Source organism: Perca flavescens, chromosome 13 (genome assembly GCF_004354835.1).
Source record: "Perca flavescens isolate YP-PL-M2 chromosome 13, PFLA_1.0, whole genome shotgun sequence".
NCBI classification, from domain to species: domain Eukaryota; kingdom Metazoa; phylum Chordata; class Actinopteri; order Perciformes; family Percidae; genus Perca; species Perca flavescens.
The window spans coordinates 13787711-13798416 of record NC_041343.1 but is presented as its reverse complement, the minus strand read 5'-3'; the positions used below and the strand labels follow the sequence as shown (position 1 = coordinate 13798416).

General features: G+C 39.2%; 2 protein-coding genes across 4 annotated transcripts; one reads left to right on the top strand and one right to left on the bottom strand.

Moving 5' to 3' along the window:
* Positions 1-339: 339 nt before the first annotated feature.
* mrps31 (mitochondrial ribosomal protein S31) lies at positions 340-4701 on the bottom strand. The gene is made up of 7 exons (XM_028595566.1): positions 4412-4701; positions 2562-3056; positions 2233-2385; positions 1504-1647; positions 1351-1427; positions 949-1089; positions 340-863 (listed from the first exon to the last, which is right to left on the bottom strand). Exons 1-7 carry the CDS (start codon positions 4642-4644, stop codon positions 628-630), a joined length of 1479 nt encoding a protein of 492 aa, XP_028451367.1. The 5' UTR covers positions 4645-4701; the 3' UTR covers positions 340-627.
* A 52-nt stretch (positions 4702-4753) lies between these two features.
* taf6 (TAF6 RNA polymerase II, TATA box binding protein (TBP)-associated factor) lies at positions 4754-10659 on the top strand. Of its 3 annotated transcripts, none has more exons than XM_028595564.1 (15): positions 4754-5062; positions 6380-6555; positions 6697-6783; positions 6926-7079; positions 7185-7241; positions 7333-7452; positions 7569-7690; positions 7941-8018; positions 8131-8232; positions 8326-8508; positions 8746-8820; positions 8905-9030; positions 9197-9370; positions 9628-9819; positions 10089-10659. In XM_028595564.1, exons 2-15 carry the CDS (start codon positions 6400-6402, stop codon positions 10377-10379), a joined length of 1917 nt encoding a protein of 638 aa, XP_028451365.1. In that variant the 5' UTR covers positions 4754-5062; positions 6380-6399; the 3' UTR covers positions 10380-10659. The 3 variants fall into 3 exon arrangements, with proteins under 3 accessions (XP_028451365.1, XP_028451366.1, XP_028451364.1); XM_028595565.1 differs by having other exon boundaries at positions 6365-6555; XM_028595563.1 differs by having other exon boundaries at positions 4755-5062; positions 6398-6555.
* The last annotated feature ends 47 nt before the right edge of the window (positions 10660-10706 follow it).

Genomic DNA, 10706 nt, shown 5'->3' with positions numbered 1-10706 from the left:
GGTCCACTGTTTTTTTAACGTAACCTGATCGGCAAACGTGCCTTGATACAAAACGGAACCTTTTATATCAATATTGTAATCAAGTTAACCATAACGTGTAATTCAACACAAAAAATGTTGTGCATCACCACCTATGTATCACAAAAACCATTGGATTGATATGACCGTAAAGCAGGCAATTATTTCTGGAACAAATTTTGGTATCCCAGACACTGAAAAGCCAAACGTCTTCTCATGTAATTGTGTCATCACGCTATTGATACGTTAATGTCAGTTAATTGCCTACATTGGCATTGGATTATGCAAATAAAGGCTGAACAAATGATCAGTGGATCAGTAGAAAATGAAATAAGCAAAAAGCCATGATTGTACTTTTGCTGCTTTCTATTGTTTGTAATCTTATATACAAGCACTTGTAATAGCAACATTTTAACAGCGCTTCTAGTCTAATCAACATTTTAGAAACAGTAGATACTGTTCAATGTTGGACACCAGGAAACAGACTTGATGCCAGTCCACTCTAACAGGTCTCCTGGAAGAGTTAAGAAATCCACCCTGTACGAGTAAAGATGATCATAGTTGCAAAGCCCCTATGAGTAAATGGGAAAACATGCAACTGTCTTAAGCTCAGTTGAGGTAAACATCAGCCTCCTTGAGGACTTCCTCTTTCTGGTGGAAGTAGTCTCTGAACCATGAAATGTGGTCCTGCTTCTGTTGGACTGTCAGGTAGGGGTTTCTGGACATCCCGGCCACCACAAGCTCCATGAAGTGACGCACTGGTCCCTGACGTGGGAAACCCTCCTCCAAGTGTTTCCCTAATAAGATATGCTCATGGAACGGGACACTGGTTTCCTCCTCAAGGCCTACATAGAGCAAAAAGACTCTTGTCAGTGTGTCATTATTTTCCTTCTCCGTACATTTAGCTAGAATATAGCATGCATTACTCACCAGCCTCATTGTTGATTGGGTACTGCCACATTTTTCCCTCTTTGGTCCACTGGATCATTTCCTCAAGCCCGTTGCGGGGTGTTTGGTTGGTTGACAGAGACAACTGATTAGCATAGTCCATGTCCCATAAAGTTGGCCGTGCTGAAAATATGAGAGCTGCATTATGGGCAGATGTCCTGATGAAGTTAAAACCAAGAGCTTTTGCAATGTCACATTAAATTTGTTTAGGAGAGACAGAGACCGCCTGCATGAAAAAATCTCATGTTAATAAGCATTTATGAAGCTCCATTCTCAGTTATTTCAAAAGACTAAAAATTATCAATAACACTATACATTATCCACTAAGCAAACAAAGCAAATAAATTATATTAGGCTTAATACAAAATCTAAATCTCTTATTACCAACTGCTGACTCAACTCCATCTTCATCAGTAGTGGGAGAGAAGACGTTAAGTCTTTTCCCCGAGAACAAGTTCTTCCTAAAAAAATAAAACACATTAAACACATTGTCCATCTCAAAACCTATCTGAGTAAAAACAAGATGAATGTATTTGCCTTCTCCGAACACTGTCCAGCTCAGCAGTGATCCCTCTGTCGTGTGTGTATCCTCGCCCGTCCTCATCAAACCGGATCTGATTAGCCGGCCGAGCGTTCTGTCGGTTGGGATTCTTTCCTACTTTCATGTCAGCGATGATTACTCTGAGAAAATATTGTTGGATTAATGTTTATGACAAGTGAATGAGGCCTTTTATTTTCCATTATACAGAATTAAATAGCAGAAAACTATATCACAATTTCATTTAAATATTCAGTCCATTAAGTGTCATATACTGGTAGGATTGGGCATCGAGAACCGATACCTACTTGGAATCATTTCAAAAATTACAATTCCAGTAGAATTGTTTCTTTACTGGAATCGTTTGGAGGATTTGGTTTCAAATCTGATCATGGCTTCCAAAGTTTACATGCAAAAGTTTTGGTTTCCGAAGCAGCCAGGCGCTTGTTGGGTTGCCGCCTTGGAGCACAGTAAGCAGTATTCTAGTGTGCCTTTATTTTATGTTGAAAAAGCCCTGTAAAACTGCAAACCACCACTGAATCAAAATAAAACTTTCCTCTTATTTGTGAAATAAGCATGTGACCCGTTTCAACTCCACCCTTCAAAGAATCGGAATTGAGAATCGATAAGAACCGGAATCGAAATGAAGAATCGCAATTGGAATCAGAATCATTAAAATCCAAACGATGCCCAACCCTATATACTGGAGACATATACTAGACACATACCCAAGGTTGTTCATGTCCCCTTTCTTCTGAGCCTCAGTGACGCCTTCGTGCTGCCTCAGCTGCCTGAGCAGCTCAGACTCGGCCTGGCTGCGGTCAGGCAGAGTGGAGGCAGCAGCAGACGCAGCTGCAACCAGTTCAGGATCCAGTGTCTCACTAAAAAACACAGGTGATGAAGAGCTTCAGATATCCTCCCAAAATTAGGGTTGAAGTAAGTAAAAATGTTTTCAGGCACAATCTACAGGTGAAACAATCAAACTTGCAACACAATCAATGGCAGCAGTGACCATGTGGCAATGCAACCGGACTAATAACTCCAAACTGCCTCTCACCTCTGTGATGAAGCCTCCACTGTAGCTTTCTGAAACATACTGATGGTGCTCTCCATAGCTGCTGGCTTTGACTTGGGTGTAGACTCATAACTTGGCTTCACTTTTAAGTTTTTGAGCTTCCTCTTATTAGTTACTTCCACCTTCATGGCTCCAAGAAGATCGAGGAGACTCTCTTTCCCACTCTTGGCTGCATCAGTCTTCCCTTGTTGTGGCGTTGCCACGACCTGTTCAATTTTAACATCCACCTGCTGCTGCGTGGTACTTCCATCATCTGTCTTTAACAGTACTGGCTCCTCCTCCCTTTGTTCAACCATATTGATGACATTGCTGGCATCTTCAGCTTTCTGTGTAACCAAAGTTGGAGTTTCTGTGGGATCAGCCTCTTTATCTGCATTTGTTTTCTGATCTTGATTAGAGGGTGTATCATCATTTTTCTTTTCACAGAACCTGACCGAACTTGTGCTGAGGGCTTTGATTCCACCTCCATTTGCAACCCTAGAAGAAAACAGTTAATTATTATAGGGGTCTGAATCGTAAGGGATAAAATGGATTTGAATAACAATAATATTAAGAAATTCAATACTAAAGCATGACAATTATTATTAGAGGTGGGTGGGCAATTGGCCTGCACGATTAATCGTTATAAAATCGCGATCTTGATTCACCCCTTAATTTTTAAATGACTTTGGATTTTTGTTGGGGGGTGCATTTTCTGCCTTTATTTTGATAGGACAGCTGAAGACATGAAAGGCAAGCAGTTAAATAGTGTGCTAAAAAATCATTCTGTTTTTGATACTGTACTTAAATTGACAAACTCCATGTCTCTAGAGACTGAAGCTGTAGCTGCAGCATGTTGATTGACATGTTTTAATTATGTAAAGACATGTTCAAGGAGTTTAGATAGAGCCTGTATCAGGGCCATATTTAGTTCAATGTGTTATATGTCACTATTTTTGGTAGCCTACTGTACTTAAATGGCCAGTATGTACTTTATTTTCTTTATTCATTGAAGCCTCTATGTTTACAGGCTTGTGGTGATGCGCAATGTACTATAGGTGCCAAAAAAAAAATCTGTTTGGTACTGCCAATTTGTTTTGTTTTGTCATGGTTCATGTGTGCAATAAACATTACACTTTGTGAGACAAAAATCGTGGCAGAGAATAGTGATATCACTTCTAAGCTAAAAAAAAAAAAAAAAAAAAATCGTGATTCATATTTTTCCCCAAATCGTGCAGGCCTAATGGGCAATACTGTTTTAAATTAACATCATGATATAGCAGGAGATTTTTTGCTATATGATATTGTTGATGATAACAAATACAATTAAGAGACTCTTTGATGATAATAAAACACTGGAAAAATACTTAATTAATAATTGCAACAACATACACTACATTGGTTGGCTCTTTTATCCTCACATCACAAATCGACAGTGGTCAATATAACTGCTTTTTCAATCTGCTTTTTTACTTGAGCTATTAATTATCCTGTTGGATGGGACCATCTTCTCTGCATTCATATAGTTTTGTAGTCTTAGTTGTTACTTCATGCTACCATGGAAACGACCTGTCAGTGATGCACGTGAAGAACAGTTCAAATAAATGCCCAAATCAAAAATGTCCCGCCCCATCAGTGCAGGTTAAGTAAGCTAACATTAGCTGCCCCTTCCACAGCTTTTATGGAAAGAATACATTTTCAAACTATTACGACTGTTCATTGTTGTCAATGTACAAAGTTTTTCAAAAACATTACGTTACCCAAAACAACCCAGTAACGTAAAGTAACATTAGATGACGTTAAATAAAAAAGGAAACATCACATATCCCGTCGTTCACTCAAGCCAAGCTCACCTGGAAACTGGAGCAGTAGCCTTGTTACATTTAGCTGGCAACACACACGACTCATAGACACTGACTGAAGAATTTCGAGCCGTGTATACAGTACGGAATAAAAGCCTGTACATGATTTCTTCTTGCAATGTCCTTCCACGCTGACATTTGTCTCCGATGTTACAACATAAGGTCCCCGCCGTAAGCTCGAGGATAACATTGGTTCCGGACACCGGTGTAGAACCTAGAACCATAGACAGTATAACCTAGAACGTAAAGGGACGGTACTCTCCATAGGGAAATTTACATTTAATTCCGTTATGTAAAAGTATTTAATTGTGGTATTAGATATTTTGATATTTAAAACAAACTTTCCTCAATTATTTCTAATAAGTTACTTTTCAACAAACGAACACTAAGGTCCTCAATTATAGTCTCGCGATATCACAACCGGAACGTGACTCAAAATGGCGATGGAACATAAGCGCTAATTCACGAACGGAGATCCAAGCTTCAATCGGTGAATTAGTTAGTTATTTATATCAGGAGATGGATATTCATAGAGAAGACTTAGCTTTGCGAAATACGTATAGTTGCAGAGCTCAACATTGACTGGTTTTATTCGTGTAAGTTCCTGCTTGAACTCAGAAAGGAGAGGACAACTTCACACAGGTAAAAATGTCAACGGAAGCTAAGTTACTAGCATGCAAGTTAACACATATTTAGCTCACTGTAAGTTAATATTAAAGAACTATGCAGTCGTTAAGTGGCTTGAAATTAACGCTGTTCTTATTTTGATATTAAGTTGTTGCATTTGCATGAATATACTTTAGATGTGGCTTGAGTATGGTGTGTAGCTAGTTGGTTGTTATTCCGTCCGAGTGGTTAACCCGCTTTCTGTGGAGTGTTCTGTGTGTTTGTTTACACACATGAAGTAACTTATAATACCTTTTTTTTAAGTATTCATACTTTGGAGTTTTTATGTTGCATTGTAAACAAGATACACACTTGTTAAGTACAGATCCCCATAAGTCGATATATAATTGAGGCATGTGCTGTAGAAATGACTGCCTTCCGTCTATGCGGATGGGGCCGTGTTATTTGCACATCTTGTCACTTCCAATTTTTTTTCTCCAGAAGTTGCATGAGGATAATGAAGTGCACTTTTCTTTTCAATTTCTGCCACAAATAGAAGTGTATTGTCAAAACTATTTGGGTCTAGACTTCACCCCTCCAAAACATACATTGTTTTTAAACCATTCCTGCTTGGGCTTTATGTTGCATATTGTTTTCCTATTGCATTCATGTTGCCATGTTGATGAGTTGTGTGGCTTATGGCAAATTAAACATTTGTTTTATAAAGAGTCATTTTGGGCTCATTAGACCATAGAACCTTCTTGTACTTTGTGTATTGAATTCCCCAAATGATCTCTGGCAAACACTAACTGAGATGTCATATAAGGCCTTTTCAACATTAACTTACTTTTTGTCATCATCCCATAAAGCTGCAGTATAACACCCAGTTGTATGCACATTGCCTCCAATTGCAGCCATGGAAACCTGTAGCTCCTTCAGTGATGTGATTGGCCTCTTAAGTGGTGTTCCCTAAGTAGTGCCCTCCATGCATGAACACACTACATTCTTGACGATGGCCTGCATAAGGCGGCTGTGTTACATTGGTAAAAAAATATCTGTGCTAGGGTTTGATCTGCAATAAGACATGCTTTCTCATATTTACATTTGGGGAATCGGGCTGAAGACACACTGCAAATGTACTTTCATCAGAATTGTGTCTTTAGAAGTAGACTTAAGTCTATATATAATGTTTGCTAAACCATCACATAACATGTCAGGATGTTGTTTGTGGCTTCAGACCCCTTGAGTGTTTAGTATTGGCAACAGAACAGAAAATGATATACCCAAAGTGGAATACATCTGTTTGAATTAGATTTTTTTTCTTTGTTGATATGTGAGGTGTGATATTCACAGACCTGTGTACTTTGTTAGCCATGGCGGAGGAACGTCGGCAGAAGCAGTGTTCGGTCTCCCTACCCACAGAATCCATGAAGGCCATGGCAGAGTCTGTGGGAGTGGGGCAGTTACAGGAGGAAAGCTGCGCAGCCCTAAGTGAAGAAGTCAGCTACAGAATTAAAGAAATTGCACAGGTAAATCACAGATCATTAAACCAGATATTTTGTTTGTGGGTCTGTAAATTGTTTTGAAACCACATTCTTGAATGTCTTTATGTCAAATCTGATATATGAGCTTTATATTTAAATTATTTTTCCTTTCTCCCCTTTACATAGGATGCTCTCAAATTCATGCGTCATGGGAAGAGACGTAAATTAACTACCAGTGACATAGATAATGCTCTCAAACTAAAAAACGTGGAGGTACGGGAGAACTTGCCTACTTAAACTTTTATTATTTAATTAAACCACTTGATAGATGTTATTTGAAGGAAAGCATAAAGGGGTTCCTTTGTTCTGGTTCCTTTCTTAATCATGTTTTCTAACTTAATTTCTCTTTTTATAGCCCCTGTATGGATTCCAGTCGCAAGAGTTTATCCCTTTTCGCTTTGCAAGCGGTGGTGGAAGAGAGCTTTATTTCTATGAGGAAAAGGAAGTCGACCTCAGTGACATTATTAACACACCGCTCCCCAGAGTTCCACTAGATGTGTCTCTCAAAGGTACCCAAATATTAAATATTACATGCCGTTTGTTATACTCCCGGATATTGTATTTTCTTGTTTTGACTGTAAGTTTATACACCATGCGTGTTTGTTAATCCACAGCCCACTGGTTAAGCATTGAGGGTGTGCAGCCTTCTATTCCAGAAAATCCACCACCAGGTGAGCCCTGTTTTAAATGTTCCTCTCTTAAAAGAAAAAAAGAAAAAAATCTGGGAAAACTTAAAGTTGTGTTTTATTTACTGCTTTTCAGCACCAAAAGAGCAACAAAAGGTTGAATCCACAGAGCCCCTTAAAGTCGTCAAACCTGGTCAGGATGAAGAAGGTACGATTCAAGGCAAGAGTCAGGGGGCAACGCCTGCTGATGGCAAAGGTCAGTACCTTGTGTTTATATTATAATTCAATGTTTCTCTATTTTATTTTCCTGTCCTCCTACCTTGCTCCCTTCTTCCCTCCCTAATTCTTTATGATTATATCTGTGCCTTTCAGGAAAGGATAAGGGTCTAATAAGGTTGAAGCCACGCAGCACTCATGAGCTGTCTGTGGAACAGCAGCTTTACTACAAGGAAATCACAGAAGCGTGTGTTGGCTCCTGTGAAGCTAAGAGAGCTGTAAGTCCTGCTTGTCTGTCTGTACATAAGGTTTGTTGTATACATTCTGAGTAACAGTGTAATTACCTTTTCGTGTTTCCTGTTGACAAGAAATTACATAGTGGGTTTTGTTAATTGGCTATAAAGTTAAGAAATGGCAACACTTTGCAGCTAACAGGAAATTGTATGTGCAATTATAGAATTCTGCCAAACTGAAGAAATAGCAGTTTTAACCTGGTCTGTCATGTCACTTTTGTTTCCTGTCATTCAGGAAGCTTTACAGAGTATTGCTACAGATCCTGGACTGTATCAGATGCTTCCAAGATTCAGCACATTTATTTCTGAAGGAGTGAGAGTCTTTTCTTTTCAGCTTCTCCAAATGTTCTAAAACATTACTCGCCTCATATGAAATACCCAAGCATGTCTCTGCTGAAAGTACTGACTTAATGCTCTCCTCAAAGGTTCGTGTGAATGTGGTGCAAAACAACCTGGCTCTACTGATTTATCTAATGCGGATGGTCAAAGCTCTAATGGACAACCCCACCTTGTATTTGGAGAAATACGTGAGTGTAGAAAAACAATGTTATTTATTGAAGGGTATAATCTCAACATATACTTTTATTCTAATGTTATAATTTTTCTATCTGTATTTGCAGCTGCATGAGCTCATCCCAGCGGTCGTGACGTGTATTGTGAGTAAGCAGCTGTGTTTGCGACCAGATGTTGACAACCACTGGGCTTTACGAGACTTTGCTGCTCGCCTCATGGCCCAAAGTTGTAAAACCTTTAGTACTACGACCAACAACATCCAGTCCCGTATTACCAAGACTTTTACTAAGGTGGGTTTTTGTGTTTTATATTTTGTTCCCAAAAACATTGAGGTAAAAAATGGGAAAAGGAAAAACCCATGAATAGTTTCTAGAATTTTTTTTTTTTTTTTTTTTTTTTCTAGCCACAGATACAGTATTTTTGGGTTGATCTCTTGTTAAAGATAAATGTTACCCTCCTTAAATGTAAGGTTTACACCACTATTTAAAACACTTCACATACTAAACCAGACTGACATGTTTCCTCAGAGTTGGTTGGATGACAAAACCCAGTGGACGACACGTTACGGCTGCATCGCTGGACTTGCTGAACTTGGACCTGACGTGAGTGTGATTCTTTTTTTCCTCAGATCTTTATCATTTTACTCTTTTCAATCGGCCGCAACCTCCTGATTTTGTCCCCTGCAGGTGATTAAGACGTTGATCCTTCCTCGGCTTACTATAGAGGGTGCTCGCATCAAAGCGGTGATGGAAGGACCAGTGGTCTCCAATATTGATAAGATAGGAGCGGACCACGTTCAAAGCCTCTTACTGGTAATACGTGTGTGATTATTATGCATTTAAAAGTAGACCACTTCCCACAGATTGATACATATGTATATTTCACTACGACGTGACATTCATCAGTAATTGTTTCTTACTTACTTTGTATCAGAACAGTACTTATGTCATATAAACAACATGTGTATAATTTTCAAAGAAACACTGTGCAAGTGTTATTGCCAAGATCCGATCTCAGCCTGACAACATGGAGCAGTATCGGACAGACTATGGTTACCTCGGACCCATGCTTTGCACCCATGTAATGAAGGCCAGGACTCAAGCAGCACTGCAAGCTCAACAAGTCAACAGAACCACATTAACAATCACACAGGTAAATGTAATACTTATATAAGTATAATATGTTTAGTAAAGGATAAATAAATTTGAGGCAACTGGAAGGAAGCTTTTGAAAAAAAGATGCCATTAAAAAAAAAAAAAAATGTATATGTATATGTGTGTATGTATGTTATGTATCATTTAGGCATTGCACTTACAGTCCAGAGTGAATGTGAGGCATTGCAGAATTGACATGCAAGTAAACTAGCACACAGCTGTTGAGTTATGAATGATGAATCCTTTTTTTTGCAGCCTCGTCCCACCCTTACTGTCTCACAAAGTGGGTTAAGTGGGTCGGCAGGGTCGCGCACTCCCAGCATCATTAAGGTTCCGAGCTCCCTCACCTTGATGACCCCTCGACCAGGGACCCCATCACAGCCGTCTCCCCCGGCAACAAAGTACATCGTCATGGCAACCAGTGCTGGAGCCTCTTCAACCCAGCAGGTTTTTCAGGATTTTTATTCAGTTTTGCACTCATCACATCAACAAGGTTCCTTGTCGTGCCTGTGTTGATAAAATTATATGATCTGATATGATTTTTTTTTTAAATGTATCTTTTATTTGCCATCTCAAATAAAAAATGATTAAATACAGAAAAATAGAATATTTTGTATTAATTAATAATGTTAACGTCTTGAATTTTACCTACAGGATTTACTGAAACCTTCTCTTCAGAGTATGAATTTACATCTGTCTTTTTGTCTTTCCTCTAGGTAATCACCCTCAGCTCTTCCCAGTCAGCCTCACCGGTCACTAGCACTGTTCCCAGCGCCACTTCAACCTTGCAGCCTTTGGTAAAACTGGAGTCTGGCAGTGGCCCTGGACTGACAAGTTCTCGGCCAATGCAGAAATACATAGTTGTATCTCTGCCCTCGTCTGCTTCTTCCTCTTTGGAGACTAAGAGCTCTGTGCTTCCAACCTCAATTTCCTCAACCCCACTAGAAGCAGCAATGAAGCTAGACCAGTCTGAGTCTCCTGGAGCGAGCACACAGTCGCCACACTGAGACTTGTATAGGTAGTGGAGATTTTTACCATGTTGATGCAGCTGAACACACAAGGAGGTTTGTTTGGGCTGAACTTAAAGGGGGTCAACTTTGGAGTGGTATGAAGGGGAATAACTGAACTCTTGACAGATAAAGAGCAAATGTGACTAGACATTGTAAATATGTTAATGCCCACTGAAAACTGAGGTCCAGCTGTGAGATCTGTAATGTTTCAGCTATTCTAATTGATTACATGTTCTTTTTTTACTCTAAAATAAATCAGATTTTGTATGAAATCCTTTATCTGGATGTTGTTGTTTTTTTAATACTTTATAAGAAAAGTATTAT

Coding starts and splice junctions, on each gene's coding strand:
- taf6 (XM_028595564.1), top strand. CDS start 6,400: ATGGCGGAGGAACGTCGGCAGAAGCAGTGTTCGGTCTCCCTACCCACA. Junction 7,691..7,940: donor CCTGTGAAGCTAAGAGAGCT/GTAAGTCCTGCT, acceptor CCTGTCATTCAG/GAAGCTTTACAGAGTATTGC. Junction 8,019..8,130: donor GCACATTTATTTCTGAAGGA/GTGAGAGTCTTT, acceptor CTCTCCTCAAAG/GTTCGTGTGAATGTGGTGCA.
- mrps31 (XM_028595566.1), bottom strand. CDS start 4,644: ATGGTTCTAGGTTCTACACCGGTGTCCGGAACCAATGTTATCCTCGAG. Junction 3,057..4,411: donor GCTACTGCTCCAGTTTCCAG/GTGAGCTTGGCT, acceptor GTTTTCTTCTAG/GGTTGCAAATGGAGGTGGAA. Junction 2,386..2,561: donor GTGGAGGCTTCATCACAGAG/GTGAGAGGCAGT, acceptor TGTGTTTTTTAG/TGAGACACTGGATCCTGAAC.